We start from the raw sequence: 27,396 nt of genomic DNA, 5'->3' as shown, positions 1-27,396 counted from the left end.
GAAGTTCAGTGTGTTTCCAGATTGCAGCTGCCCATTCCTACTAATACAGAAGGGTGTTTTGGTAAATTTCCTGTTCTTAAAAATAATTGTAGCATGTTACAACCCTCCTCACCCACAAATGGTACAAAATGCTGCTGCTGGGTTTCTGAATATCCTAAATTGGAGTGATTTTGTAATTTTAGTTCTATTTTTACTGTTTGTGACATTCTCTTTATATGTTATCTTGGTCGAGTCATTGCAATTTTGATGCAACTTTTGTGTGCTGAGATGCATCTGCATGGTTTTAGTTCTGAGCCAGAACAGCATTTTTATCCCTGTGCTTCCCCATGGCATGAAGTGGGTTCAGATTGCTGCTCTCTAGGTCAGGATGTTGCTGTATGAGCAGCCTGTAAATCAGTGCTTCCCTGTTTGCTTTGGTCACTTTCCATTAATGAATTGCCACTACAGGTGCTGCTCTTCACTAACCACTGATTTGTAAAAGGCATCTTGACTAATCTGAACATAGCAATATGTGTTTCAGAAATTATTATTTTTTTTTATCACTGTGTGATTTGAAGGTTATTCTAGCACAGCATTTGGGAAAGAAAGAAGTTGTAGTCTAGGCCTGTTGCCCCTACCCCAGAATGTGCTCTGAGGCACGAGTTAACATTGCTGTTGACAAGTTCTGTTTTTTCAGTTTCTCATTAAATTCAGGTGAGTGAGATTTATTTCTTGCTTGTAAGGATTTGGGCATGAGAGAGAGACTGGAGAAGTGAAATGAATGTAGAAGACAGGTGGAATCAGTATGCTACAAAGGAGCCATGTATCTGTAGCTTATTGTAGGTCCTTAAAGACCTTCCTGTGTTTTTCAGTGGGTGGCAACAGGAAGTTTAATGAAACAAGCAGAAGATAAATGTGTAAATGGAGATAATTTGTTAAAGATTTTATTTTTAGTGTTCTTTCTGTTAACTAGCTGTCTAGATACTAATGCAGAGTGTAAAGTTCATTTGAAAGATGTATGTGGAGGGCTCTTTTTTAAGGATTTTGGTTGCTTTCTAGCTTCTAATCTGTTGAAGTACATTTTTTTAGAGAATGGTTGTTCCATATTTTTAAAATAGTTTGTCCTTTTCTGTTAGATATTAGCTTTTGCTTCTCATTATGAAGAAAAGAATTTCATTGAAAGCTTGAATTTACTTTGTTTTTACATAAGGTGCTTTTAACTAAAAATTTGTGATGGGAGGTGATATTCATTAAAAAATTAGATTACATTCATTATGACAAAGGCATTGTGTTCATTTGGAAGGGTATACTAATTCTACACACAGTCCTGAAACACGAGTGTAGTGCAGATATTTTAGAGCTAGATCCTTCTTTAGCTGTCATAGTTGCCCATCTTAGCTTTGATAATTGTAAAATCAAAATTAAAAATAAAAATAATCACTTAAATCAAATAGCAGTGGCTTTTACATGGACTCATAATAAAACTTATTTACAATGGATTTACTAGGAATTCAGTAGTCTCTATACATATTTAGCGCTTCAGCCACTTCAGTATTTAAGTAGTGAGAAGTAGACTGCTTATTTGTAAACTGTACTAATTCTTGAAACTCTCTTTTAAATATTTACTTTTATATTTTTTATGTGACATCACTACCTTCATGGCATAAAGCCTAGGCAAGTATGAAAGTGAATCGCTGCTAAGCAGTAGCTGTATGTGTGTCCAAGTGATTTTGCTTTACAAAAATTCAAAACAGTTTCTCTGCATTTATCTGCTATTTTCATCTTCGTTTGTCACATAGAAAGATATTAGTATGAGTGAATCTATAGCCAGCAGAAGAAAATATTTATAAATAAAAACAAGGAAACCAATCCCTCAAACAAACAAACCTCCAAGCCCACCCCACTCTGTTTTTGGCTGAACCAAATGCAAGGAGGATGTCTAAGCAGGAGACATAATGCTGAAATGACCGAGTGAGTTAGGAAAGATTCAGCTTAAAAAAGCTGTGGTGCAGCGTTGCTGTTGTCATGGCATCAGCCCTCCCTTGGTCCAGGCACAGAAGAATGTGTGGCAAAACTGTTGGTGCTGCTGTCCCTTCACTGTTTTAGAGTAAGCGTTACAGAAGTGGGAAGAATTCACAAATCATAATATGGTCTCCTTAGGTTGCTGTTTCTAGGCATTAATGGTAAGTTTATACTTTACGTTGCCTTCTAGAAAAAGTTTGAACCTCCATGAAGTCTGACACATTCTTCAAAGGTAATGAATATGTATGCACGCTCTCAAAATTTAGATCTTCTATTAAATATTTATTTCTGTATTTCCGAAGGAAAAACATTATCTTTTTGGTTCAAGTAGTTCAAAAATGTCTGAATTTCAAATTTTAAACAAATCTGAAATTTTATGGCATTTGATGTTTCTTTCCTGCAAAGGTGAGAAATAAAAAGATGAGAGTTTATGGTGTGTGGCCAAAAGCTTTTGTGAGGGTCTGTACCCTCCTTGGCTTATTCTTTCCTTTTAAATTTAAGATCATAATGTCAGCTGTTAAAGTGAAGTGAAACATTTTTCTTCATGGCTCTCTACGCAGAAGGTGTCTAAAATCTCCCAAGCTGGAAAAAGCGATTAGCACAGTCTAGAGCTCTGCATGTTTCATGTAATTCATTCATTTATTCTTATAAGGTCTGTGGGTATGCGTGTGTGTTTTCAATATACACCATCTCAGAAGAGAAATTCAGTTTGACGGGATCAGAAATTTAAACTGCTCATTTTATCAACATCAGCTGGAAAGTCTCATAGGGATCCAGTCATGATAAAATGGAGTATGTTTGGATTATATTCAGATAGCCATAAGTACATTTTTTTAGATGTGAAAATGTCTATAATAATCAGTGCTTTTTTTATGGTGCTCCAAAAACTTTTGAAACTTTTTTAAAAAATTAATTTCCCTTTGTTATTATTTTGAGCCATGCAGATTACTTGGAAATTAAAAAGGTCTGTGAGTAAAAATAAAGCTTTGGAAAATTTCTCCATCAGGAAATGCTATTTTTGTTTGTGGTTATTGAAATATCATGAATTATGTTAGTTATTAAATATTTTTACTTGTGAAAGATCACATCATAGAATTAAATTTCAGTTTATTGAAGAAGGAGGTAGTAAATAAATAAGAAGTCTTGATATTTACTGTGAGGACTGTTTGTCTTAACACCTTACTGTTTATAGTCAGTAAGTAAAAGCACTGTGCTCAGTCATTGATACTTCTTTTGTTAATATCAAATTTGTTTATCACCATGGGCAAATTTTGGAGGAAAGCAGACTCTCCATTATTTGGAGGCTTTTTTGGTTCATTAGGGAATTTTGCCAGTGGGGATGTCATAACAGTTTTCTCCCTTGTCTAGTGACTACTGTACTAAAAGACCAGTCAAAAAGTTTGTTATTTTTGCATGACAGTGGTTGTAGATTTTAAGGTATGGCAGAAATGGTCACAATCTGTCCATCCTGTAAGACTTCAAACACTTTTTCATCAGTTTTTTTGGATTATGAATACGCAACAAGATCTTTGGAGTGTATGTAAAGCTTTGGCAAGAAGATTATGTAGATATGAATTCAGAAAATTACAGCTATATGTGGTATCTTAAAATTCACAGATCCTTCTGGTCTCCAGAGTACAGTCTTGCTAAATCTAAGAAGTCTTCCATTTGTGAAGCGCTTCCAAAGAAGAGTCCAGATGGCTACTTTAAACTGTAATAGTAATATCTATGTTTAAATATGTCCTTGTATGAACAGGAGTTTCTCTGGGTGCTTATTGCAGGGAAGTGTTTAAAATAGTGTGTGAATTTGAGATGGTGACTATAGGGATAGCTGTTTCAGCTAAATGGAAAAAAAAGTTTGAAGGGCTCAAATGCTAAAATTGAGGAAAATTGAGGCATTTCCTCATAATTTTAGAATTTGCATATATTAAACTGGTATCCCTTTGGGATGAAAAAGATGTGAACTGAGTAGCAAGAAATGGGCTCTAAAATGGAATGAGTTTCTGTGTGTCAGAAGTTGTGCATCTTAAGGAACATGATTGCCTCTTTAAAGAAGAGACGATGTTATGAATAGCTATTGGAATAAAAGTAACGGTGAAAGCCTTGAATGTAGGCTTTACTTGCTCCTGACAGGCTTTGACTTTTATTTACGTGTTTATTTAGCTGTGCCATCTTTATGTCATCTCTTTATTTTTCATGAAGCAGCAAAAGTAAAGATCATAGCCCAGGCAGCTGCGGTGGCGTCAGCCTCTGTAGCTAACAAGGTGCTGGTTTCTGAACGAGCTCCAAGCTGCAGAGGAGCCCTGCTGGAAGGGAGTTACTGTAGTTGTTCAAACTGGAACTTTGCCTACACTTCTCTTATGAGTGTGTGGTGGGGGAGAGGGGGACATAACACAGGAAGCAGGTTTGTCTGTCTTGCTTGGCTACCTGTCAGGGTATTTGGGAAGACAGCAGGAAGGGTTTTGTGTGCAGTATTACCAGCTTGCTTTTGATGCTTGGTTTTGTGTGCCTCAGATGTGAGATCTTGCTTTCCTAGTATGTTGAGTGACAAGAAAAAGAAAGCATATGTCTGAAGAATGGAATATGGTCTGAATCACGCTTTCTGTGTGAAAGTAAAAGCTGAGCTCTGAATTGCGGAATAGTTGAAGAATTCAGGTCCTTTAGTATATTTCTAAAGCAGGAATGTGAATGATCTTTAAGTCAAGAAATCTACTTTCCACTAATAACTTTAAACTGCTTTGTGTCAAAATGTACATCTTTATGTAGAATTTAGGTTCTTATATTGAACTTGCATATGTTGTTTCTGAAGTACATAATTTGCATACATACAAATTATTTGTAATGGCATGGTTGAAGCATGGATTGTTTCTTCCCTTTTAGCATGTTTCAGCACAAGTGAGAAACGTATATATATTTGGAATTATGATCTTTACTCTCTGTTGTCTTATTCTCTCTTTGTTTTTGAGGATTAAGAAATAGAAGCTTTTAATTGATATATTTGTGTTTGTGGCTGGTGACTTTGCACATCCCTTTACAGATTGCATCATCTTGCCTCAGTTCACTGTGACCATACTGTAAAGCCTTTTCTTATGGGACTGGGTAGTAAAGATGTGGGGAGATGTGGACTCTATGTTCTCTGTTCTGATCTACTTTCCTTAAGTCTTGCTAAGACCTGAAGATTCATTGGCTGCTATTATGTTGAAATTGATTGAAGCCAAGGATCTTTCTAGAGTAAAAGCTTACTTGGGGTTATATGGGGAGACAAACGCTCCTCTGTTGTTTAAACCTAATTTTTTTGAAGAACTCAGCCAAAAACCTTTGGTAACATTACCTCAGTTACAAACTTTTGTCCCCCTCTACTCATGGGAAAACTGGTCTTAGAAATAAGACCTTAATTTCACCTCATTATAATATTGTGTAGTAGATACTATAATGTATTATTTCCTTCCACAGGATCACTGCCTCTTTCAGTGCATTGTCTGTTTAGTAATTGTTTGATAATTTCAATTTCTTTTCATGGTATAGCCCATGCCTTTTTTGTAGCACACTGTTGATCTTGTTGAAAAGTGCTTACATTAAAATTATTCCTTCACTGATAAAGGAATGTTCTTTGAGGAGCAGTGAGGACTTTATTTTTTATTGGTTCCTGTAAGTTAAAGGAAGATGATTTTCTCCTCCATGTGACCACACAGTTCTGAGAAACAGAATGAAGGATTCAAATATCCATATATTTAGCATTCTCTGTTTTTCTAGTCTTTTATGGGTGATTGGGAGGGAATAGTTCTCTGTCAAACTATACCTGCTCAAAATACTGCTTTCATAGGTCTTGGCTGGAGTTCCAATTGCTCAGCAGTTCTGCAAATCAAACCCTAGAGCATAAAGTCAGATACTAGGAAATGAAAAACGTACAGTGACATGACTGTATGCTAAGGCTTTGATTTACACTGAGCAGAAACTGGAAAAGGCAAAGATAAGAGCTAACTCTCCAATATAGTATTCAGTCACTTCAATTATGTGATCCTCCTCATCTTTTTTTTGTATTTTGCAGCCCATAAAGGAAGGGAGCTTTCATCTTCATGTGTCCTAGATCCATCCCATACAACAAACGAGGCATGGGCCTGATGGTGCATAATCAAGCAATATAAAATTGTATTGATAGTGCAAAATACATACATATAACTGCTGAAGTGAGGGTTCTGAATTGCTCCTGTAGTAAGTGAATAGAGAGATCTCTAACTTAAATGAGAAGTGCCATCTAAGGTTGTAACTACCTTAGAGTGTTTATCAGGAATGCGTTTTTTAAAGTAATCTCTTAGTTATTCCCACTTCTTATGTACCGGCTTTCATCATAGAGCCATCTCAAAGTGCAGGTATTACATTTTTTAATAAAATAATGATGTGGAATGATACAGAGAGGGATGTATTCCAGCAGTATATCCAAAATATTGCAGGCAAGCTTACTACGTGGCACTGACTAGAGCTAGTCTAAGTGGCCCTTCTTGTCATTTGCTGTCTTCCTTCTTTGTAACCACTAAAATTTTGGATGCCAGGTTGTCATTACCATTTTTTTTTTCAAAAGTAGCATGAATCATTATTTTTATTTTCTAACGGGAAAAAGAATTTTTTAGTTAAGTGAAGAACTTAAAACTGATGATGTGACTACCTCACGTAGCATAACAGATGAGCGCCCAGCTACAGAGCTAACATGCACAGAACACTGGAATTTTAGCATCTCCTTGCTCATCAGGGCTTGAGTTAGCAACCTTCATGTTCTTTTAACATTATTTTTTGAGTGTGTAATTAAATACTTTATGCTTCACTGTGGTTGTATTTTGGGACCTCATTAGAAGACTGTAAGACAGAGTACCTACATGGGTTTTGTATTACAATCCACAATGTGTAACTGTCATTGGAAATCCATATTAAAAGGTTTTGGGCTGTGATGAGGGATGTAGAGAAGCCTGATGAAAAATAAATGGGGGCTCTAAGCTCAGTACATATATAAGGAGAGGAAATCAATATAAACTTGTGTAAACTTAATATCATCAAAGCAATTTGCATTACTGGTCACTCTTTCTTAAAGTCTTTAATATATAAAAAGGTTTTAATTTTTTTTTATTAATATGGAAGCCAGTTTTTTCCCGTATTTCTGTTGCAGAAATTAGCCCTCCTTAATAGCTGGAAAGGCTGAAGTGTAATGCCTCCAAATAATGAGGAGAGGAAAGAAACTGTGCATACTTCATTTGAATGATTCTAGTTCTGGCTTTTACTCTCTCTGGAATAATTTGGTTATTTGGAAGAAATCAAATATCATGGGGTAAGAATGAAGGAAAAGACTAAATCTAAATTGCTAAATTGTTAAGGGAATTTTCAGATCTTGCAGGAGTAGTGTAGTTGTCACAAACTTCGTGGTAACTTCCCCAGGGTAAATCTAAAGAGCTGTTGCAAATTAAGTGGTAAATTCAAGGAACCATGTAAGGTCCTGTTTTGGAACTCTGATCAGAGATACTGTGATTAAAGGTCAAGATTGTTCTGAGTATGGGCAGGAGGACAAGAGTAGTTTTAGAAATATGAATAATCTTTTTATAAATTAGTGTTAGGGTGGTATGAAAGATAGCTGTTAAAAAGGAAACAAAAAAGTGTGCATTTATAAACACATGCATACACGTTTGTGTGTGTAAATATATCTTTATATGCAATATAATGTTCTCCATTTGTTACCATTTGTTACCTCTTATCACTGTTGGATATCTATCTGTCTGTCTGCATGCACACTATTAAATATTGCATGTCCTCAAGATCTGACAGCCAAAGACAAAAAAAGCAAATGCACCTTGATTTCATAATACACAGGAAGGAAACTGATGTGCAGTGAGAATACTCAGTTGATGTAGAATTTCCAAAAGTGTTGTGTTCCCAACATCTATCAGTGCTATTTCTGTACTTCAGAGTTCTGTACTTCTGTATTCTTTTTATTTCAAAATAAGCTACAAACATGCATTTACATATTAGGATATATACTTATGTATGTATATGTATGTGTGAGTGTGTAGGAACATAGTCTCTTGAACTCATGTGAGCAATTTTCCTTTTTCTCTGCTGTTGCTTTTATCCAGTTAGTCCTCTACCAAAAAAGAAGGAGATAAAAATATGGATTGATATTTCTAATATGAAAGTAGTAGTTAGCTAGCCTTTTATTTTTGGTATTTATTTTATTTCAGTATTTTAAGTTAGTTAACTTTTTATTTTTATGTTAGGAGTATGGGTAAAGCTATAATTGTGGCTGCATTTTTTTGGTTTAATTTCTCTGAGATGTTTTCCTGATGCAAAGATTTTTTTAAATCAACTTCATACATTGGGGAGCTGATGTTAGATCCATGAAAGACAGTGCATGCAAAGACATAGAACTCCTGTGTTCAGATGAATTTTGGTCTGACTAAACCAACAAGAATGCCAGCCCTAATGCACTGGAACAAAACCAAGTGGAAGGGAAAAAATAGACAGAAAAATAATTTTCCTTTATAGGTAGCAGAAGAGAATATTTATAGGTATATAAATATACCTGTAGGTATGAAGAGATATTTATAGGTAGCAGAAGAGAATTTTTAGAAGTGCCATTTTTTGGAGAAAGTGTGTTCACTGAGAGTCAAAAGGTTCAGGCTCTGATTACAAATTTATTTATGACTTGCAGGCAGAAAGGTGCCCAAGTCTGTCTTTTTAAGACAACATACTGAAAGTTAGGCATCCAGCAGCTCTGAAAATTTCACTTGTTCAGATATAGTTGCATGATTTTATACATATATACTTCAGTGTTCCTTAGCCTTGGTGTTTATTTCTGTGTCTGTAAAATAGTGGTGGTATGTTAGAAAAGGTATGAGACTAATTTTGAATCTTCATGAATTTCATCCAAAATAGAATTGAAGAAATGTTAGCAAAGCCTGTCATGGGAGAGCTTTTGCCTATGAAAAGATAATGCATAATAAAGAGGACAGTTTTGTACACTGAGAGGCACTTTATAGATACATGTTAAAGGTATATTTAAAAATAAAAGTTAAATAATTTCATTATTTATATACAGATGACTGGTTTTCATAGGTTATGTCTTTTTCAGACAGGGATGATAATGACAGCAACAATTCCATATTATAATAGTACACCCTTCAGGAAGGAACAACAGCTAATCAGAAAGCCAGTACTCACCTTAGTATTTTTAGCTTTCAGTTAACTGTGCTGTTTAGTGAATACTTTGGTTCTATTATTATATCTATGGAGAATTTTTTGGTTTTTTTTTAAAGCTCTTACTGTCAACTCATTTTTCAGCTTTTCTTAGAATTCATGCAGATAGTATAACTATAGACATTTAAGTTGTATCTATATTTAAATTAAAAAAAAAAAACCAAACAAACCCAACCCTCATCTTTCTCTGTGCATTTTTGAATCTTAAACTTTTCTGCCTTTGTCAGAAATCATAGTGCAGTTCAGTGTATCTGAAACAATGAGCTTTCAGTGGGTAGAAGCAAGACAATTCTTATTCTGAAAAGATACTGCTTGCTTTTGCTGTCGATATTTTTTGTATAGTTCTTGAATAGCCCAATTGTCCTTCTGTGCACTCAAAGTGAATGAATTCATCTTTCAAAGTGGAGCACTTCTTTCTTCTCTGTACCAATTCCCACTTCTGTTTCTGAAGTAGAGAAGAGGACTGCACTCCTGAAAGCATACAATTCTGAGCGCTGAAATTAAATTCTGCTGTACCTGTCACTCACAAAGCCAAGTTTATGCCAAGTGTTGTGCAGTTACCCTAAGGAGTTTGTTTGGACCATTATGGAAATAACTTCACTCTAATGCACCAATGAAATTGCTTAATTTGCCACCATATTCTGTTCTGAAAAGTAGATTCAAGTTTCTTAACATTTCTGACATTCCTCACACTGGAATTCAGTATTGTAAGTTCTCATGCCCTTGCTGAATGTAAAGCATAATGAGTTATTCTTTCTTTAATGGGGTTGTGCAGACACACAAGTGCAAATTTTGACAGGTTTGTGCAGCACCTAAAGGTAAAGACTTTCAAATTAATGTACTTTGTTTCTAGGGTGCTTTCTTGGTTCTGTATTGTTAAAGGAAGTACTACAAATTTTGGTGTCTGTTTTCACAGACGTAAATATTTGTGTGATCTTCATGAGGCAGGCTGCTTCCATGCAGCTTGCTCTGTTTTGCTCCAAGGAAAGGAGGTGCAACCAGCTGTTTGAAGGCATAAGAAACAGTCTAAAAGGAATATAGAATAAATATTTTCAAGAAGGAACATTATGGGATAAGAAGTTAATGAAATTTAGTTAGCGTTTCTTTCCTTTTATGTTATGTAATGAAATTCTCAGTTGTCAGGCAAAAAATTGAAAATTCTCAGTTATCATAATATTAATAATATATAATATTTATATACAAAAGGAATTCCTTTTTTTTACAACCAGTATTTGGGAAATTTATGAAGTAAAATCCTACAGGGACCTCAAAGCATGTTGTTGTTGTTGGGCTTTTAATTTTTGAGAATGTGTCTGTCAGTGGCTAGTAAGTATAATCTTTGCTGCAGCTGTTTGTTTAGGGACTTTTAAGTGCATAGATTGCTGGAAGCATTTTTGGGGAGATGAGCATATACCTTTTCTTATTTGCATTATTTTTATGACTGTCCCCAGTGGGAAGTGCCTAAAGGGAAGCTACTCTACAAGGGAACTTTGATCTGTCTTAGTAAGGTAGTTATAATTTTGGTTGTCTTTGTTCATCATTTACCTTCAGTGAACTTTATTCTGGACCTAGAAGTGTATTGAACACCTTTTAACCATGGCTTCTGATGGTTTTTCAGCTGTTATTTAATAAACAAAGAATGCATTGCACTGTGCAGGTTCAAGGATGGGCTTATTACCTATCATTAAAAAATCAGGATTTCTTAAGGCAAATTATTTTAAATAATTTGAAATACTTGAATCAACAAATGAAACTTGCAACCAGTTTACATCTCAGAGGCATAAACCGTTTAATTCTGCAGAGGTAATGGTTTTGGGTTGTTTTGGTAAGGTTTCTTTTTTTTTTTCATTTCACTGATAGAAATTCAAGCTTTGTATTTTTCTTTCCTCAGCCTTTTCTTTTTCACTATTTCATGCTCCTCTTTTTCTCACTGGTGATGTGAAGTTAAGAATGCTTCACTGCTACAGAGGATGCTGTCAAGTTCACACTCAAAGGAGGTTTTTCTGCCCACTCTTTTCCCATACAGGGTGAATTAGGGACTGTGTAGGCTTAACAGAAGTCTCTGCTCTCTTCTGAGGCAGGTGTGTCAGTATGAAACCCCTTGATTTATACACAAAGAGAGTGGGGGCTGAAGATGAGGGGAGAGAATAAAAATGCTAGGTTACAGAATAGGAGGGTGGAAGAAAAGGGGAAATATTTAAAATAATTTCTATTTTTTGTCTATTTTCTAAAATAAATTATTTGAGGAGTGGCTAACGTAGATTACTTATTGAAACGCTTCTACATTTTATAAAGATTTGTGTTGAAATTCACACCTAGTTCCCCACTGCTACTGTCAAAGATAATGGCATGTAAAAAAACCCCCAAAAATTCTTAATAAGAAGTCTGGCAAGGAAACATTAGCTAACTTATCTCAAAGTATATTTAAATTGTAGGAATTCTGTCATTCTAAAAATCTCATCTTTTAGTGGATGTTATTATGCTTTTTGGGGCATTATTCTATTCAATGCCTCATGTGATACAATTGATACTTCTGCTTGTGCATGGACACACGCATATATGTGGCTTTTCTTGGATTTAGCCTTAGCAATCCTGGATACAATGATAGTTTTATTTGCTCATACCTGAAATAGGGAAATAAAATTAGAAGAGTTTTGTGAAGGAAGTTCTCCATACTTCTTAGTGCTCAAAAATTTGTGAATCTTACAAACAGAAACTTGCGAGTGATGCAGGTTTAAATATGTATTGACTAGAAAAACAATCCTCTCTTCAGAGGCAGGCAGCTCTGAGTCTTTTACCCTTCAGTGCTTTTATTTTTATTAGTCTGTACCCAACTACTTGTTATGTGAGAGGTAACAGTGAACATGCAAATGGTAAGATATATGAATTTGGCTCTTTGCTTGGGCGATACAGCTTGGTTTTGGTTCTGATTTGTTTACTATTCTCAAGAAGTATGCTAATATTTCCAGAAATTACACTTGTGGAAGTGACTGCCTTGAGATCAACATGTAAATAAATTTAAAGGAGGAAATGCAGATGGTACACCAAATAGATAAGAAATAATGTATGCATTCATCTGATTTTCCAAAATCCATACAGTTTGAGAGGCCCTCACAGGAGCTCAGTGTGAGCTCACGTTTTATTTCACAATTCTGCCAATACAAAAGTTTTTTTTTAGTGCATTTTTCCATGTATAAAAAAAACCTCAAACAATTTCACTTGTTTCACTTGTTCACTTAAGATAAAAATACTTTCTTATTATTGAATCACAACTAGCTCTTTGTCTATTTTAGCTGCTGCATAGTATCTTTTTTCAAAGACATGTTTAGTTCGTGTTCTACATCAGAAGCATGAGGAATCAATGGTTTAAGAAATAATTTTATACACATTTAGTTTGTTAAAATGCTCAGTCTTAAAGCAAGAAAAACTGCTGTCAGTTAGAAGGATTTAGATTTCTAAAGTTTATTTAGACACTAAATCATGATTTAAGCTAGATCCTTCCAGAATTTTGCATTTACCTTTTCATGCAATCTAGTGTTTAACATTTTTTTTATTCTTTCTTTTATTAATAGTTTGATCATGCATTTTTACTCTTACCAACGATCAAGTAAGGTCATTATAGCAGTTGAAAACTTTTTGGTTGGACAAAATTTAGTGGAGGTTTGTTTATCCATTAAAAAATTAGAAGTGGCTTATATACTATGGCAAAGATGTCTGATACTGATCTTCATTTGTTTGGACCATAACGAAATAATTTTTCTTTACACGTTTTATTCTTGAATGATAACCTTCTAAACATTTATTATCTTTTTTCTAGGACTTCAAGACAGGATTTGGTATCACTTTAATCCCTATGAATGTGGCAAATGTAAAACAAGTGGATCGGGCTGCAAAGCAATCTTTTGAAATAATTACTCCTTATAAAAGCTTTAGGTAAGAAGTTGAGTATTTACTTTACAAAATATGCAATTAACTAAGGCACTAAAGAAAAACTGATTTCATACTGCAGTGCTGTAGCTAGGTTGGATGAAAAGGTAATGTTTTTATTAAGGATGTTCAGCAGTGTTTAGAAAAATGGGAGGATGTTCTTTGATTTGTTTAGTTGTGTGCTTCATCTCTTAGTTCCTGACTAGGCATATTATGTCCACAGGTTTGTACTTTTATGTAGCCTTCTTTGTTAATTCTCTGCAAGGGCAAAAGGAAAAAAAGAGAAATGAATTCCTCCACTTTCCTCCACAAATTGACTTCATCCTAAAGAATAATAAACTTCAATAGTGAAATAATGCTGCATCCATTTAGTCGTATGCATTTTATTTGAAAAGAAGCTTTCATTTGCTATCCCTTGTAGAAATCCTAGGTTGAAAGTAGTTGAATGTTTTACCTTGACTGATTGCTGAGAATTGTAATGATTTTTAAGGAAATGAAAGTACATGCTAATAAAAGCCTTTTGTTAAGTGTTGTAGTGTTTCTTAACTGAAATGTTGTAATGAAGGAGGAAATTTCTTTGTTCTCCTGGGATTGTTAAATGTTAGGAAATACTTTCACTCTCAGTCAGCTAGCAGGTAAATTAGTCTTGATCAGCAATTTGAATCTGTTGCTAGTTGGTAGATAGTTCTTTGATTTTTTTCTTAAGACAAGACTGTGTTGATTTTTTTTATTATTTAATTTTTATAAAGATAAATTTAAATGAAAAGCAAGTATTTTTTTAATTCTCAGTAGTTTTTTCAATTCCCAGTCTTTTTTTAATTCTCATTTAATTCTCCATGTTTCCTTATGTCATTCTATGCTTTTGTTAAAGTTCAGTGTTTAAGTTTGGTAATGGGTAACATAAAAAGATTGAAATTAACTCAGGCATTTTACATGAATGTTACAAAAGCTACATACCTTATACTAGTAGTGGTTTTGTTGAAAACAATGCTAAAACAGAGCAAGTTTCATTGAATTCAAAAATACAAAATAATACATTCTATCTTAGGATTTATATCTGTGTGGAGGAAGATTTTTGACTGTGATTTCGGGTGTAAATATAATAAATAAGGAGACTACAGACCATGTGTAATTGGGCTTTAAAATAAAGATCAATAACACAGAAAAGTCAATTGTTTCAGCTTTACAGCGGAGTCAGAAAGAGAGAAACAAGACTGGATTGAAGCACTCCAGCAATCAATAGCAGAAACTCTATCTGATTATGAAGTAGCTGAGAAGATTTGGTTCAATGAGTCCAACAGGAGCTGCGCTGACTGTAAAGCTCCCGGTCCTGACTGGGCATCCATCAATCTCTGTGTTGTCATTTGTAAGAAGTGTGCAGGTAGAGTAATTAATGACAAGCTATGTGGGTTCCACAAAATGTCATATTTGCATATCTGTATATGTCCTTGAATTGGCATTATTTTTTGATTTTTTTTTTTTAATTTTTGAAGTGTTATTCTCATAGAAGTTTTGAGAAACAAAATGTGAGCATAACTTTTCTTTTTAGTACCAAGGTCAGCCTTATTCTAAAGCACTTCCATGCATAAATGACATGTCTGTAGTGATTGAATTCTCTCAGGTGAATCATCCTTCACAATTAGTGGAAATTAAGACACGCTAACACTTCATGGGAAAGGAATGGCTTTCGCAAGGCTAGATGCCAAAGAATAACAATTTTCAGTGTATAAATTTTGGGTATTAATTTTTTTACATCTGCACATATTTTGCTGCCAATAGGGATAGCTTTTTCAGATACTGCTCAAAATACAGTTGTCATGTTTTATATTGAAATGCTTAAGCTGTAGATTCAAGGAAATAATTTATAATTCTAGGCTTTCTTTCAAATCAAGCTATCCAAGAAACAGTCTACATGAGACAGCCTATTTTTTTATTCATTACTATCAAATGAAATTAACTTTTTTTAAAAAAATGTATTTTTTTATTTAAATTATTCAAATGTCAAACCCAACCTTTTTTAAAAACAGCAAGTAGAATAAATCTGCCTTCATCACTTTTTTTTTTTTATCTAAGCAGAAGAGAAACCCTGTTTTAAGTGCCTTAGTTAAGTAATGCTGTTGGATTTTCAGGACAACACAGGTCTTTAGGACCAAGAGATTCCAAGGTCCGGAGTCTAAAAATGGATGCAAGCATTTGGAGCAATGAACTTATTGAGGTATGTTGTGATATTCTAACTCTTTTTTCCATCTTGAAGCCTACTGTATAAAAGGGAGGTATTTGCTGCTTTACTCTTAAGAAAACTGAACATAGAGCTGCTAAACAATATGGTGGTGTTACAGTAGACTTGATGCTTTTGATGTTACTGTGCATCATGTACCTCTCAGGAATTCCAAATATTTGTTTTGCAAACAAAATGTAGTTTCTCTTAGTATTTCTCCAAGTACCTAATATTTCAGGGGAAAAAGAAATCAAATGCTTTTGGAGAGCACTCAAGATGAAGAAAGGGGAAAAGAGAGGAAACTTGTCACTGCCAGTTTTGCTGCTTGGGATGTTAAAAAAGGGTGGTGGTAAACAGTGGTCCTGACAGAGAGGGTTGGAGCCATCAGTGTTTTCTTTAAAACACATGCTACTCTTCTCTGAACTTGAACTAATATTTTCTAATATACAATGAAGTATTGTAACTGATTAACCTTTTAAAGCTTGGCTGCTATTGATGGTAAATGATGGCTGCTGGCTTTATTATTCATTTGTAGATGACCATAGGCAGTGACTGAGAGAGGCTGCTGTCTCCTGAAGGAAATTTTCTTTTCTTTAATAACTTTCTTCTTCAACTTTTAGCAGCTGAGAACTGTTCAGAGGCTAGCTTCATATCCTTCATACTAATTTGCTGATTTATTCCCTGCATCTCATCCAGATCTTTATCGTCATTGGAAATAAGAGGGCAAACAGTTTTTGGGCTGGAAATCTTCCTCCAGATGAAGAATTGCATATTGATGACCCTGCAGAAAAAAGATTAGCATTCATTACACAAAAATACAAAGAGGGAAAATTCAGGAAAACGCCTTTCCACTACAAAACCAAGGAACAGTTGAATAAGGTAACACAGCGTGGTTAAGCCAATACCATGTTTTGGATTGTATTGTATCTGTCTGCAATTTGGTCATCTTGTTAAACTGGTAAGAAATTAATTCAGTGTCCTGAGTGACATTCTGACACAGTTGAATAAGGGTTATTTTGGAGCCTTTGCAGTAGTCATTGCATAACTACCTGGTTTATTGTTTTTCCTGTTGGTTTATTTGATGAAGGTTATTGTAGTTCTTCCTATGTTTTCCTGAGCCATCAAAATATGGATCTTTATTTTAATGTAACTATAGTCTAGGGATGCAAATTTCCACTTCATTTCTTTAGATTACCTCCTTATGTGTTTTGTCTGACATCTAACATTCAAATATAGTAGATGATTCATTGTCATTAATGGTGAAAATAACTGATACACACTTACATAGTAGCTTATTGGAAATGAAAAAGCTTAAATTAATGATGGAAAATGTATGTTCTCTACTTTTACAAAAATAACAAGCTCTTTAAAGTTGTAAATTAGAGAACTTCAATTTTCAATGTCTCTGTAGAATTTGATGTCCATTTGACTGATTTCTAAGATCTGATGGCTTGAGTAGTGATTTTTCAGGGTTACTGAATACAGAACAGTTTTAATGCATTCTGCAATTCAGTGCACCCAATTGCATGAATCAAATTGTCTCAAAGGATATACAGAGATTGTGGGGTTTGTTTTTTGTGGGGAAGGATATATGTCAAATAATCATTTAAATTCTGGGAAAAGTTATCAACTTCTCTGCAGAGACATGAAATTACAATGTAATAAGGCATTAATTGTAAAGTAATTCTAGAACTTTTACTGAACTGTCTTTGTTATCTTGTGCATCCTGGGTGTTTATGTGTTTATTAGAACAGCTAAATTTTATAGGAGTAATCTTCCTATTTTGAGTGACCTTTGCCTTAATCATTTAAGAAAAACTCATTCATTAACTAAATAACTTAAATAAATATTAAGTAATTTAAATTTTAATGGAATAAGTTGCTCTGTGTAACTATTTTTGGTTTTATGGTTTTGGACAAATCTTGTAAAAAAAAGTTTAAGTTTATTATGTTTGTCTGTGTATTCAAAAAATAAAAGGAGACTCATGATTTAGGATGTGGTGAGCTGTTTAAATTTCAAGGAAGATGAACAGGTATCAAGATACAGGTTAATAAAAAGAGTGAAAAAAACTTAATATATATTAATTAACTTAATGTGTCTTATAATACATCTTAATAAAAAGAGTAGTTTGCTTTATTGACTGATGGGAGTTTTTAAAAATCTACCTAGGAATTTCAAAATGAGTCCCAGCAACAGAGTTTGAGAATCTAATCTCATCTCTTTTGTTGAGCTTCTGAGGTCTGAAATAGTAAGAGTTTTTCTTTAGTAGTTTGATGCAAATAAACAGCAAGCTTCCTCTCCAATTGTATTTACTCATGTTATCTTTCCAAAGTGCAATTTGTGAAAGCAATGTTTTGCTGGGTTTGGGCTGATATTTGGGGATATTTTTGTTGCTGAATTCTTTTAGATTCGGCCAATACTTCATGGTTTCTGGTACTTCTCAATGTTCATGGTACAGCTATATCAGGGTTGAAAGGATTTGAGTCTAGGTTGCACGTATTTGTTGCCAGTAACTTTCTAATTTAAACAGACTGCCTGTTTCCCCTCTCTCTGATAAGGCCCTGTGTGCTGCTGTAGTCAAGCAAGATGTGCTCGAAACTCTGATGTTGCTCTTCAGTGGGGCTGATGCCATGTGTGCCACTGGAGACCCTGTTAACAGCACCCCATACTTACTGGCCAAGAAAGCTGGGCAAAGACTGCAGATGGAATTCCTGTACCATAATAAGTTCTCAGGTATGATGCATTTTGTTCTTTTGATCTAATTTTTTATTATGACAAAGAGAAGGAATTAATTCAGGAGCAGAATTGGCTTTGCTGTGAAGAATAGTGGTATATCAGAGAAGCAGTTGTGATGGCATTAACTATATTTTATTAGAGCACAATTTCACTTGTGTGCAGTTTTGCTGTTTTGCTCAGACATCATGTTTAGGACTTAGACAACACAGTGATAAGTCATAGATCTCATACCCTTAGTTATACCACAGAAAAAACCCATCATCTTCTTGCCAATATTAACAGTCTTTTACCAGAAAAAAAAAATGGGTACACAAACATATGTCTAAAGAATTAATCTAGTGCTTTTTCTTCTCCTCAAAGGATATTTAAATTGATACCACTCCTATTGCACACAGACCTAGCTGTTTTTTTCACAAACTCTCTTCCCAAAATAAAACTCAGCTCTTGAACCTGCAATAAGATCTATCCTAGAAACCTCCTTTTCCCATCACAGCTTCTGTTGCAGCTTGGAGCAAATGATAAACTTTGGCTTGGAAGTGAACAGTTCTGTTTGCAGTGTGTGGCCGCTATGAGGCTCTTGAAAACAGAAAGCTGCTCTTAACAGTAAATGTATTGATGTGCCTGGATGTAACTGAGCTTTTCTTTTAAAAGCGCTGGGCAGTGTCTGAAACCATCAGGGGCTGAAAGTTCACATACTGATCTACACTGAAAAAATAAAAATATGTGGATGTAGTACTGGACCAGCTTTCTCTTGGCTTGTGTCACTCTGCAACGTGACAATGATTTACATTCAGGCTGAGCAAAAAAAGGATTAGTGGGAAACACAGGAATGAATCAAAGCTTCCAGGGGCAGACACAGTGCCTAAATTTCTGCCTGAGTATTGCTCAGGCCAGTGCCATGCACTGGGTCATAGGATGTGGAGCTCAGTCAGGTGCAGACATGTAGCTAGGGTGATTTCTTTGCTACCTATGGTCTCAAGTGGTCCTAAGGTTATGGAGAGAGAAGTTTACTTGTCTTTTCTACTTTTTTTTTTTCTCCAGCCAAGGTAGCACCATCATGTTCTTATCTTTAGGGGAGGGGAGACAGTGTATGTTGGTGATGATTCCCAGAATTGTTGTCTGTCTGCTGCCGGAGTTGCTGGTAAACTCTATATAACCCCTCAAGAGAAGCAATCTCCTTCTGTTGAAGTATGTTACACAACGGATGAAAATCAAAGTTCAGAACATCAGGAAACAGTATTTTATATTACCTTGGCAAGCAGTGGATGACAATGGTGACATTGTAACAAATGTGAACCAGGTTTTTTAATGAACCTGTTTTCTAATTATAAAGATAAAACCAGGAAGTTTTATCAGTGTTGTAGTAAAGATACTGCAGATCAACTGCATATTTGCAGACATGCATTTAGACATGTGGAAAAATGGCTTTAACTGATATAAATGAAGACCTGTATGGTTTTTACTCCTTTGTCTTTGAGCAGATTTCCCAAACTATGATCCTTGTTGTGAAAGTGGCTTCTCTGAAGATTCTTCACATTCCACCTTTCTTTGTGAATTCTTGTACCAAGTTTCTTCTAATGCGGCTAAGCTTCCTTCAGAGAAGAAATTAAAAGAAGGTATTTAACTTTCAATTTATGTATTTGAATAACACATGAATATGTATGATTTGGATTAATTTTGTTCTTTTTAACTTCTTGCACTACTTTTTTTGAGATGAAATGTCTTTGATAAGAAATGTCCTCTTTTGATTCAGTAGACCTCTTTCAGATAAAGAAAATACTGTTTGTCTTGATCTCTTCATTCAGTAGTTGACAGAGGAAGAAAACTGAAGTTCTGAAAAATTGTTCAGTAAACACAGTAATTGATAAATAAGAAACAAACAGAAACACTTCTTGCTTTAATTATATTTAGATTAGTGCCAAGAATTAATTTTCATCTAAAATGATTCTATTACAGGAGTCATTTACAAGTAGCACTGAATTTTTAGTAGGGTGTTTCTCAAGCTCACGAATTTACAAAATCTTCCAAGTGGAAATGAGCATCTACAATGACTCTATGACAACTTGAGCTTTGTGGGGGGGATAATGCATGTATATCACAGTAGATATACACGGCCCCCTGTGCATATCAGTCTACTGTTTTTCTTTTTTTTCTGAGAGAGGGAGGTGTTATCAGGTAATTTTTCCCTTTTCTTCCCATTTGTCTTCCTATATTTTTCTTGCATCTAAACAAATAACATGGATTTTTAAAATCTGTTGTGATTTATTATTGAATTTATTGCTTCTAAAATCCGTACATGCCATCCTGCACTAGTGTATACATATTTTTGTATGATTGTGTCCATTTTCTCATGGCATATGCCTTTAATATTCTTAATGGATATTAAAAGTATGCTAAAGCATAGAAATTCTGTTTAAATATGCTTTTGAAGAATCCGTATGTTAATGTGGCTCCAAATTTTTGAAAGCATTGGGTGATGACTGTGCTAATGCCTGATCACAGGCATGTCCTAGCAACTTTGGAATTCTTAACAAACAGGCCTGTTTTGACAGAGGACTGCTGCTGGATAGGACTTTATCTGGGATTGCTCTGAAATTGCATGGAGCATATTTGGGAAACAATGTATTAACTGAAAAGCTCATTACTACTTGCTCCAAGTTCAAGCCTGATCTTCTGTGCTGTGGATATCTGTATATATTCATAAAGTCAGTGCTTAGCCAAGTGGAGAGCGGATACAAGGCAATCTCTTCTGACACAATGCCATATTAGAAGTGGCATATTTCCAAATACCTGTATAGATTGAAGATTTGGCTGAAAGTGCTCACAGAATGGCTTCTGTAGCATTTTGGGGGGGAGATGTACTGCGACTGAGCATTGTTAGTACGATTTCTTAAAATTTATAAGGAAAGCCCCCAGACAAGAAATTTTGACTGTCTTCCATTTCAAGTCTTCAGTGGACAGAAATGAAGCTGCTTTGAAAGTTCGTAGTCTGTTACTTACCATTGCACTTACTACTTGAGGGAGCGTACAATAAATGGAAAGGAACCGGATTTCTCTGAGGTCAGGTTTTGTTCTCTGAAATTGTGATTGTGTCTTGAAGATGGTAGGTGTTCTACTGTTTGCTTTTTTGGGCATGGGCACTTGTTTACTTTGTTTTTGTATTGCTGTTCAATTACCCATGGGTTTGTCAGGACTGATATTTCTGGGATGGGTTCTTTACAGATACATAGGAGATAGTTTCCCTGACCTTTTGTTCAGCGAGACACAAGGGAGGGAGATGTAATGACATACTTTAAAAAACAAAAAAAACCCTGCAACTTTGAATGAGAAACTGCTCTTACCTTAGTGCTCTAATCTATCTCTGCCATGTTTAAAAAGCAGTATGACATAAGTACTTCTTGCTACTCAAAATACAAAATATATAATCTTTCTTTTTCTCTTCTTTCACTACATCCAGAACTGTTTCTAAATCTCACTAACATGAAGTAATACTCATATTGCAAATTATTGTGAATAAGTGGACATACTATTTTTCATTCTCTTCAGGAAGTAATTTGAGGGTTAGAGTACTAATGGGGGAGAAAATTTCAGTTCCTTCCTCTGCCTGTAGATATTCAAATAAGGTCATGTTACCAAAAAATCTGACCTAACTATCTAGTTGTAGAGAAGAGAGCTCCTGCTGAAGCAGTTCTGACTTGCCATGAACTAATTGAGGCCTTTGCAGCCCAGGGGGAGCACCATTTTCTCCCAGCATTTAGACGGATTTCAGGCCTTTTTTTTTTTTATGCTGTATGTGGATAGGGCTCCAAATCAGAATCCTGTGAAGCTGTTTAATCATTAGAATTAAGTTTTTCTTCAGTGTTAGGAATCTCTGAGGCAGGTGACAATCTTGTCTTCAGCATCAAGGGCTGAAAATTTAAGTGCTTTCTTGTCACAGAAAACTGTTATCCCTTTGTAGACTTGGCCCTAATGGTGAGGGGACACTGAAGAAATCATTCAGTGCTGTGAATTAACCAAGGTTTTGTCCCAACCAGGTGGAACACCTGGAAATACAGCCTCGTTTTTCATTATGTGTGTCTCAGTACAGGAGAGAGCCAACTCTGTGTGTACTTCTCATTACAGCAGCATCAGTGTTTTCAGCAGGGGTGCGTGCATTTTGAGGAGAGTTGTTGTTAATTAACAGCTGTTGATATCAGCGGGAGGAGAGCTCAAATGTTGGTGCTATTCTGATGGAGTGGATCAAAAAGTAAAGCTTAGAGGTTTAGGGGCTCAAGTTTGATTTTTGCTTTTGTTTCTAGTGTAAAAGGTTTTATGGATCCCTTTAAAAAGCTTCGATATTCCAAAATTGTCCTTGAGAGTTTAATAGTTTAATGAATATTGAAGTAGTGAGCTGTTTTGCAGAATAGGTTTTGGAAGATGAGGGAGGAAAAGCTGGGGGACAAAAAACCCTGAACATTCAAAACCTTAAAATTTGGTGCTCAACTCTCATAAATGAATACGTTACCAAGCCATTTATCTTATGTTTATTTTAGTACTTAACATTTGTATTTAGACAGAATATAGATAGCACTAGATAGCAAATAGCATGATATAAAGAAATATTAATAAATAGTACAAAATATTTATAAAACTTATATAAACCATATAGAAAACAACAGAAAAAGCATGAAATATCAGATAAAATAGTTAATATTTTCAGATTACAACTGGGTTTTGTTGTTTGATTTTTCTGGGGTTTTTTTTGCCAGATCTGTTTCACCAAATTCTCAGAAGTACTTTGCCAGCTGTATAGGAATTTTTAGACAGTGGAAAATAAGAAAAGTATTTTCTTCTATGATCTACTTCTCTGCAGCAGTGGAAACAGATGGACCTCAGATTTTGTTCTAAGAAATAGACATAAGCTAGAATGAATTTATGACTATTTTCAGTAGCAAATAGACATTACTATGTTGTGTCATGTGTTATATTCATATTTTAGGACATAAGAGGAAGTAAACATTTAGTTGTAATTAAAAATACCAAATAATTCAGTGAAGTTGCTCTGCAGCCTTTTTTCTCCATCTTGTATTTACCTATTAAAAAAAAAAATCTTAATGAAGAAAATCTGACCTTTCTATTTTTTTAATCACAGATTGCAACAAAAGATGGTGCACTTTGGAAAGTGGCTTTCTGAGCTACTATGAAAATGATAAAACTACCACTCCTAATGGCATGATTGACATCAATGAAGTTATCTGTCTCGTAGTACACAAGTCAGACTTCTTTTTAAATAGAGGGTAAGCTCCTGAATTCATATTTCAGTAAACAAACTGTTCATTTTTTCCTGAATTTTGAATAGGCAATTTTGAAAAAAAGCTTTTTCTGACTTCAAGAAATTAGTGCTATGTCATATGTAGGGATTTTTTATAGTGATAGAATGAAAATGTTAGGGTAATTTAAAAGGGCAGCTTAAATTAGATACGTATGTTTCTTTTTAAATCTGTAATGAATATTCTCAGTGCTTGAAAGGTTGCATGATGATAAATTGAACAATTAATACTCATTTCTCTTTCTGGTATTGACCTCTGCCTCAAGCCAAAATTCTCGCTTTGCTTCTTCCTTCTGATGCAGCAGACTGGAGCTCTCCACAATGCTTCTGGATTTGGTCACAGAGGCATTGGTTTTTGAAATCCATCCTTAGTTCTGTAGCTGAGGACAACAGTGGAACTGATGAACATTTTTAACTGGAAGAAACCAGCTTTTCTTTCTTTTTTTTGGGGGGGGGGGGTGGGGAAGGTCTTGTTTTTTCTTTTATAACTCTCTCACATCCCATTTGTTCGTGGAAAACATCACATAGGGAGTGACCTAAATCTGATTACAGTGATACTCAATTTCTTTAGTGCAACATTTTTGTTTAAAATATGCTTTGTATTTGTCTAACAGATTCCATAGCACATTATTTTTGAATCTGTGTATATGCACCTAAAAAAAAACAAAACCTTTCTATAGTATAATACTGTAATTCTTTTAGTTACAAAACAAAATTGTCTGCAAAGAAGGCATAGTCTATTCAGTAAGCTCCTGAAAAAGATAATGGGAATAAAGGACTTAGACTGCTAGAGGGGAGAGAGATCCTGAAACATGGTGATGTCTCAATATGCCATCAAATACAGAGAAGTGGCCTTCACTATTCTGCAGTAGCTCTGTGGTACCCAGAAAAAAGAAAAAAAAAATCACTTTTTTCTTCTGTGTTCAAATCTAACCTATTGTTTATTGCATTTCCAGATGGTTCAATTTTAGCTTAATAACTAAATTAAAAAACATTGTTGGCTGAATACTTCACTGTTTGGAAATAACTAACTTCCTGTTGTGCTTTACTTGAGATTGAGGAGTTTTATGAGAAACTTTACTTAGATTTGACATTTCATGTAGTGAAACAGCGGGTCCTTAAAAATGTCTATTCTGTTAGTCAGAACTGTGTGTTTATATAATTTTCCAAGTGGCTATTGAAAATTGTAGAAGTGATTCATGCTCAGTTCTCCACATTTAGACAAATCTCAGTCTTCAGCATTGAAAGGAAAAAACATACTCCATCTATTTGGCATCTAACAAGAGGTCACAGGCAAAATCATACTATAAATTGCTGAACCATAATTTTTGAGTTAAAGAGTGACCGACCCAAACTTCAGCACCATATTTACTTTCCAAATTCCACACCAATTTAAACTGGTTTGCGTTTTCTTCTTATTTGTCCATTAAAAATTGAATAAACAGGGTTCATCTGCTGAAATAGTGGTATAATTTTTAAAAGGAAAGATACCTAAGAACCTTCCTTAAGGAAACTTTTAAGAGTTTCTTAAGCTACAGCAACTTCAAAGTATTCCTACTCTTGTTGGTGATGGCAGGTGATGCACAGTGACCATGCATTTCCCCCCAGCAGATTCAGGCTGCCTGACAGGAAAAGCCTCCTCAGTTAAAAGGGCAGGTGAAGGGCAGGAACAGGTTGGTGACAAGAATAATACTCTCCGTCCTTGGCTGTTTTCAAGGCTTCTCATTGTGATAATCCCTCTTTGAGCACGAGATGAGACCAAATGACATCTAAAAGCCCCTATGAAACAACATTTCAACTTGTTTACAACTTCCCATTCAACTGGTTGTTCAGCTTATATTAAACATACAAAAAAATCTTTTGAATGCATCACAAAAATGTGCTTGATCAAATAACATGAGCTTGCAAAAGCAAAAAATTCCCTATGCATTTTTAATGACTATATGTAAACATTTTTATGCATTTTGGAATTTTTCAAAAAGCTGTTACACCATAGTCTTTAAACATGTATTATTGACCTGCAAAGTACTTTGATCCTGATATATTGTAAAGTGCTTTATTATTAGCTAGGCCCTGCTTGTAATATTGGAGGAGAAATGCAGATGGGTTCCATTCCATATGTATGAAAGAATGAAAAAATAGTGAAATAAATTGACACTAGTATGTCTGCTCTTTTGGAGTCTAAATACAGCTGTGTTTCTTCTCTTACTTTCTTTAGGGACATCTTTACATTTGAAATATACTTACTGTCAGAGCGTGTTTTTCTGTTTGGAGCTGAAAATGCACATTCACAAAGAAAATGGACTTCAGCAATAGCTAAGGTAATACTGATAATTATCTTTTTCAGTTAGGCCAGGAGCCTTTGCACAAATAATAAAGTGCCATTGTTAGCTTAAAACCTTTGAGAAGCCATTATTGATGAATACTGATCTCTCCTGTGTGTAAAGGTTTCTTGTGCAGCAGGAAGAAATAACTTTTGTGATTTAATGTTTGAAACAAGGTAATAAAATGTGAAAGGAATTGAAGCAGCATTTGAATGCCGACCTTAAGAATATATTAAACGTGCTCTAATATAAAGACATGTGCTGTATGAGTATATTTCAGCTAAGTTTTTTATGGTTGCAGTTCTATTAAATTTATTTGCTGAAATGAAATTCATAAGACAATACCATATTTTATACTGTTCCAAATGTTAATAATCACATTACTAATTAAATCAATTGTAGAGTGTGAATGGAAAAAATGTTAAACTTGATTTTGCATTTGAAATTTAGTGTATCTATGGGCATATGAGTGTGGGTTTTACATCTCAAAGTTTGAGGTTTTTTTTACTGGGACCTTAATCCTGGAGTCCTGTAGATCTGCAGTATTTTGATTTTGTTTTTTAGGGGCAGAGGGTTTTTTTCTTCATCTGACTCACCCCATTTTCTTTGGTAGCATTTTGTTCCCCCGGTGGCAGAATCATTGTTAGAGCGGGACTGCGACCTCATTGGGCAGCTGTACTACAAAGATTGCCACAACCTGGATCAGTGGAGAAAAGGCTGGTTTGCTATAGAGAAGTCAAGCCTTTATTTTTGTCTTGAAATGGAGGATGCTGAAGAAGATTCCATATATCTAAGGAGGTTGCAAGAGCTAAGTAAGAACATCTAGTATTCAGGATGTGTTCTGTGGGATTAATTCACTGTTAAGGACATTTCTATTACATTTCAAAGTAATAAATATTGGGAAGCTCAGTAAGTATTCCTTCACATGAGTCAGATGTTCTTCCAACTCTTATCTAAATATGGGGTTGGTTAATTTCTGTCTTGGGGTTTTTTTTCCTACATTTTGGCACATGCCAGAGAAATTTTTCACAGCTTTAAAATGAATGATGACAGTTTTCGTTCCAGTTGCAGCAGTATCTTTCTTACAAGAGTACAGAATTGAATAATAATATATAACCTTTTGGGATTATTGTCTCATATTTTTGACAGGGCAGAAATACTCACTGCAGAACACATTCTTGAGATGATTGACAGGTCTAGTTTTAAAATACTCAAACATACTGGAAAATTATAATTCTCTTGGAAAACTTCACAGACTAATAGACTTTTTTCCAATACTAAAAATATTATTTGCTCAATATCATGATGTGGAGAGATAAGAATGTTTGTACACATGGTCTTCTATGACCAATTTTATATAATTGTTTGTAATTATGCTCTGAATCCTCTTTTAAGCATATCTGCCCTACTTGTTTTTATATTGAACAAGGCAATATGTTACATAGAAAAATACATATAATTTGAGGTTTCTAATAAAGTAGCATAGAGAAGATAGTTTAGCTCTTTATTGATGATACTCTTTATGAATGCTGACAGATTGTGGACTGTTTTGCAGGAGCTTGCCTAAATGCCATTGGGTTTTCCACTGTTTCTTTACTGCCACGTTATGTTTGGTGTAAATAACATCATGAAGGTGGTTTTTAATC

At 34.7% G+C, this 27,396-nt stretch overlaps 1 protein-coding gene across 1 annotated transcript in view; it reads left to right on the top strand.

Annotated features, from left to right (window-relative positions):
• The window catches only part of ARAP2 (ArfGAP with RhoGAP domain, ankyrin repeat and PH domain 2), a 113,523-nt gene that overhangs the window by 39,921 nt on the left and 46,206 nt on the right, over positions 1-27,396 (top strand). The window contains exons 10-18 of the mRNA XM_063157761.1: positions 13,055-13,170; positions 14,346-14,545; positions 15,294-15,379; positions 16,079-16,261; positions 17,941-18,115; positions 19,600-19,734; positions 23,250-23,394; positions 25,645-25,747; positions 26,364-26,562. Of these exons, the coding sequence (XP_063013831.1) occupies positions 13,055-13,170; positions 14,346-14,545; positions 15,294-15,379; positions 16,079-16,261; positions 17,941-18,115; positions 19,600-19,734; positions 23,250-23,394; positions 25,645-25,747; positions 26,364-26,562 (1,342 nt within the window). The remainder of the gene's footprint in view (positions 1-13,054; positions 13,171-14,345; positions 14,546-15,293; positions 15,380-16,078; positions 16,262-17,940; positions 18,116-19,599; positions 19,735-23,249; positions 23,395-25,644; positions 25,748-26,363; positions 26,563-27,396) is intronic.

This window comes from Melospiza melodia, chromosome 5 (genome assembly GCF_035770615.1).
Source record: "Melospiza melodia melodia isolate bMelMel2 chromosome 5, bMelMel2.pri, whole genome shotgun sequence".
NCBI lineage: Eukaryota > Metazoa > Chordata > Aves > Passeriformes > Passerellidae > Melospiza > Melospiza melodia.
The sequence above is the reverse complement of the archived record's forward strand: the minus strand, read 5'-3'. Positions and strand labels throughout refer to the sequence as shown.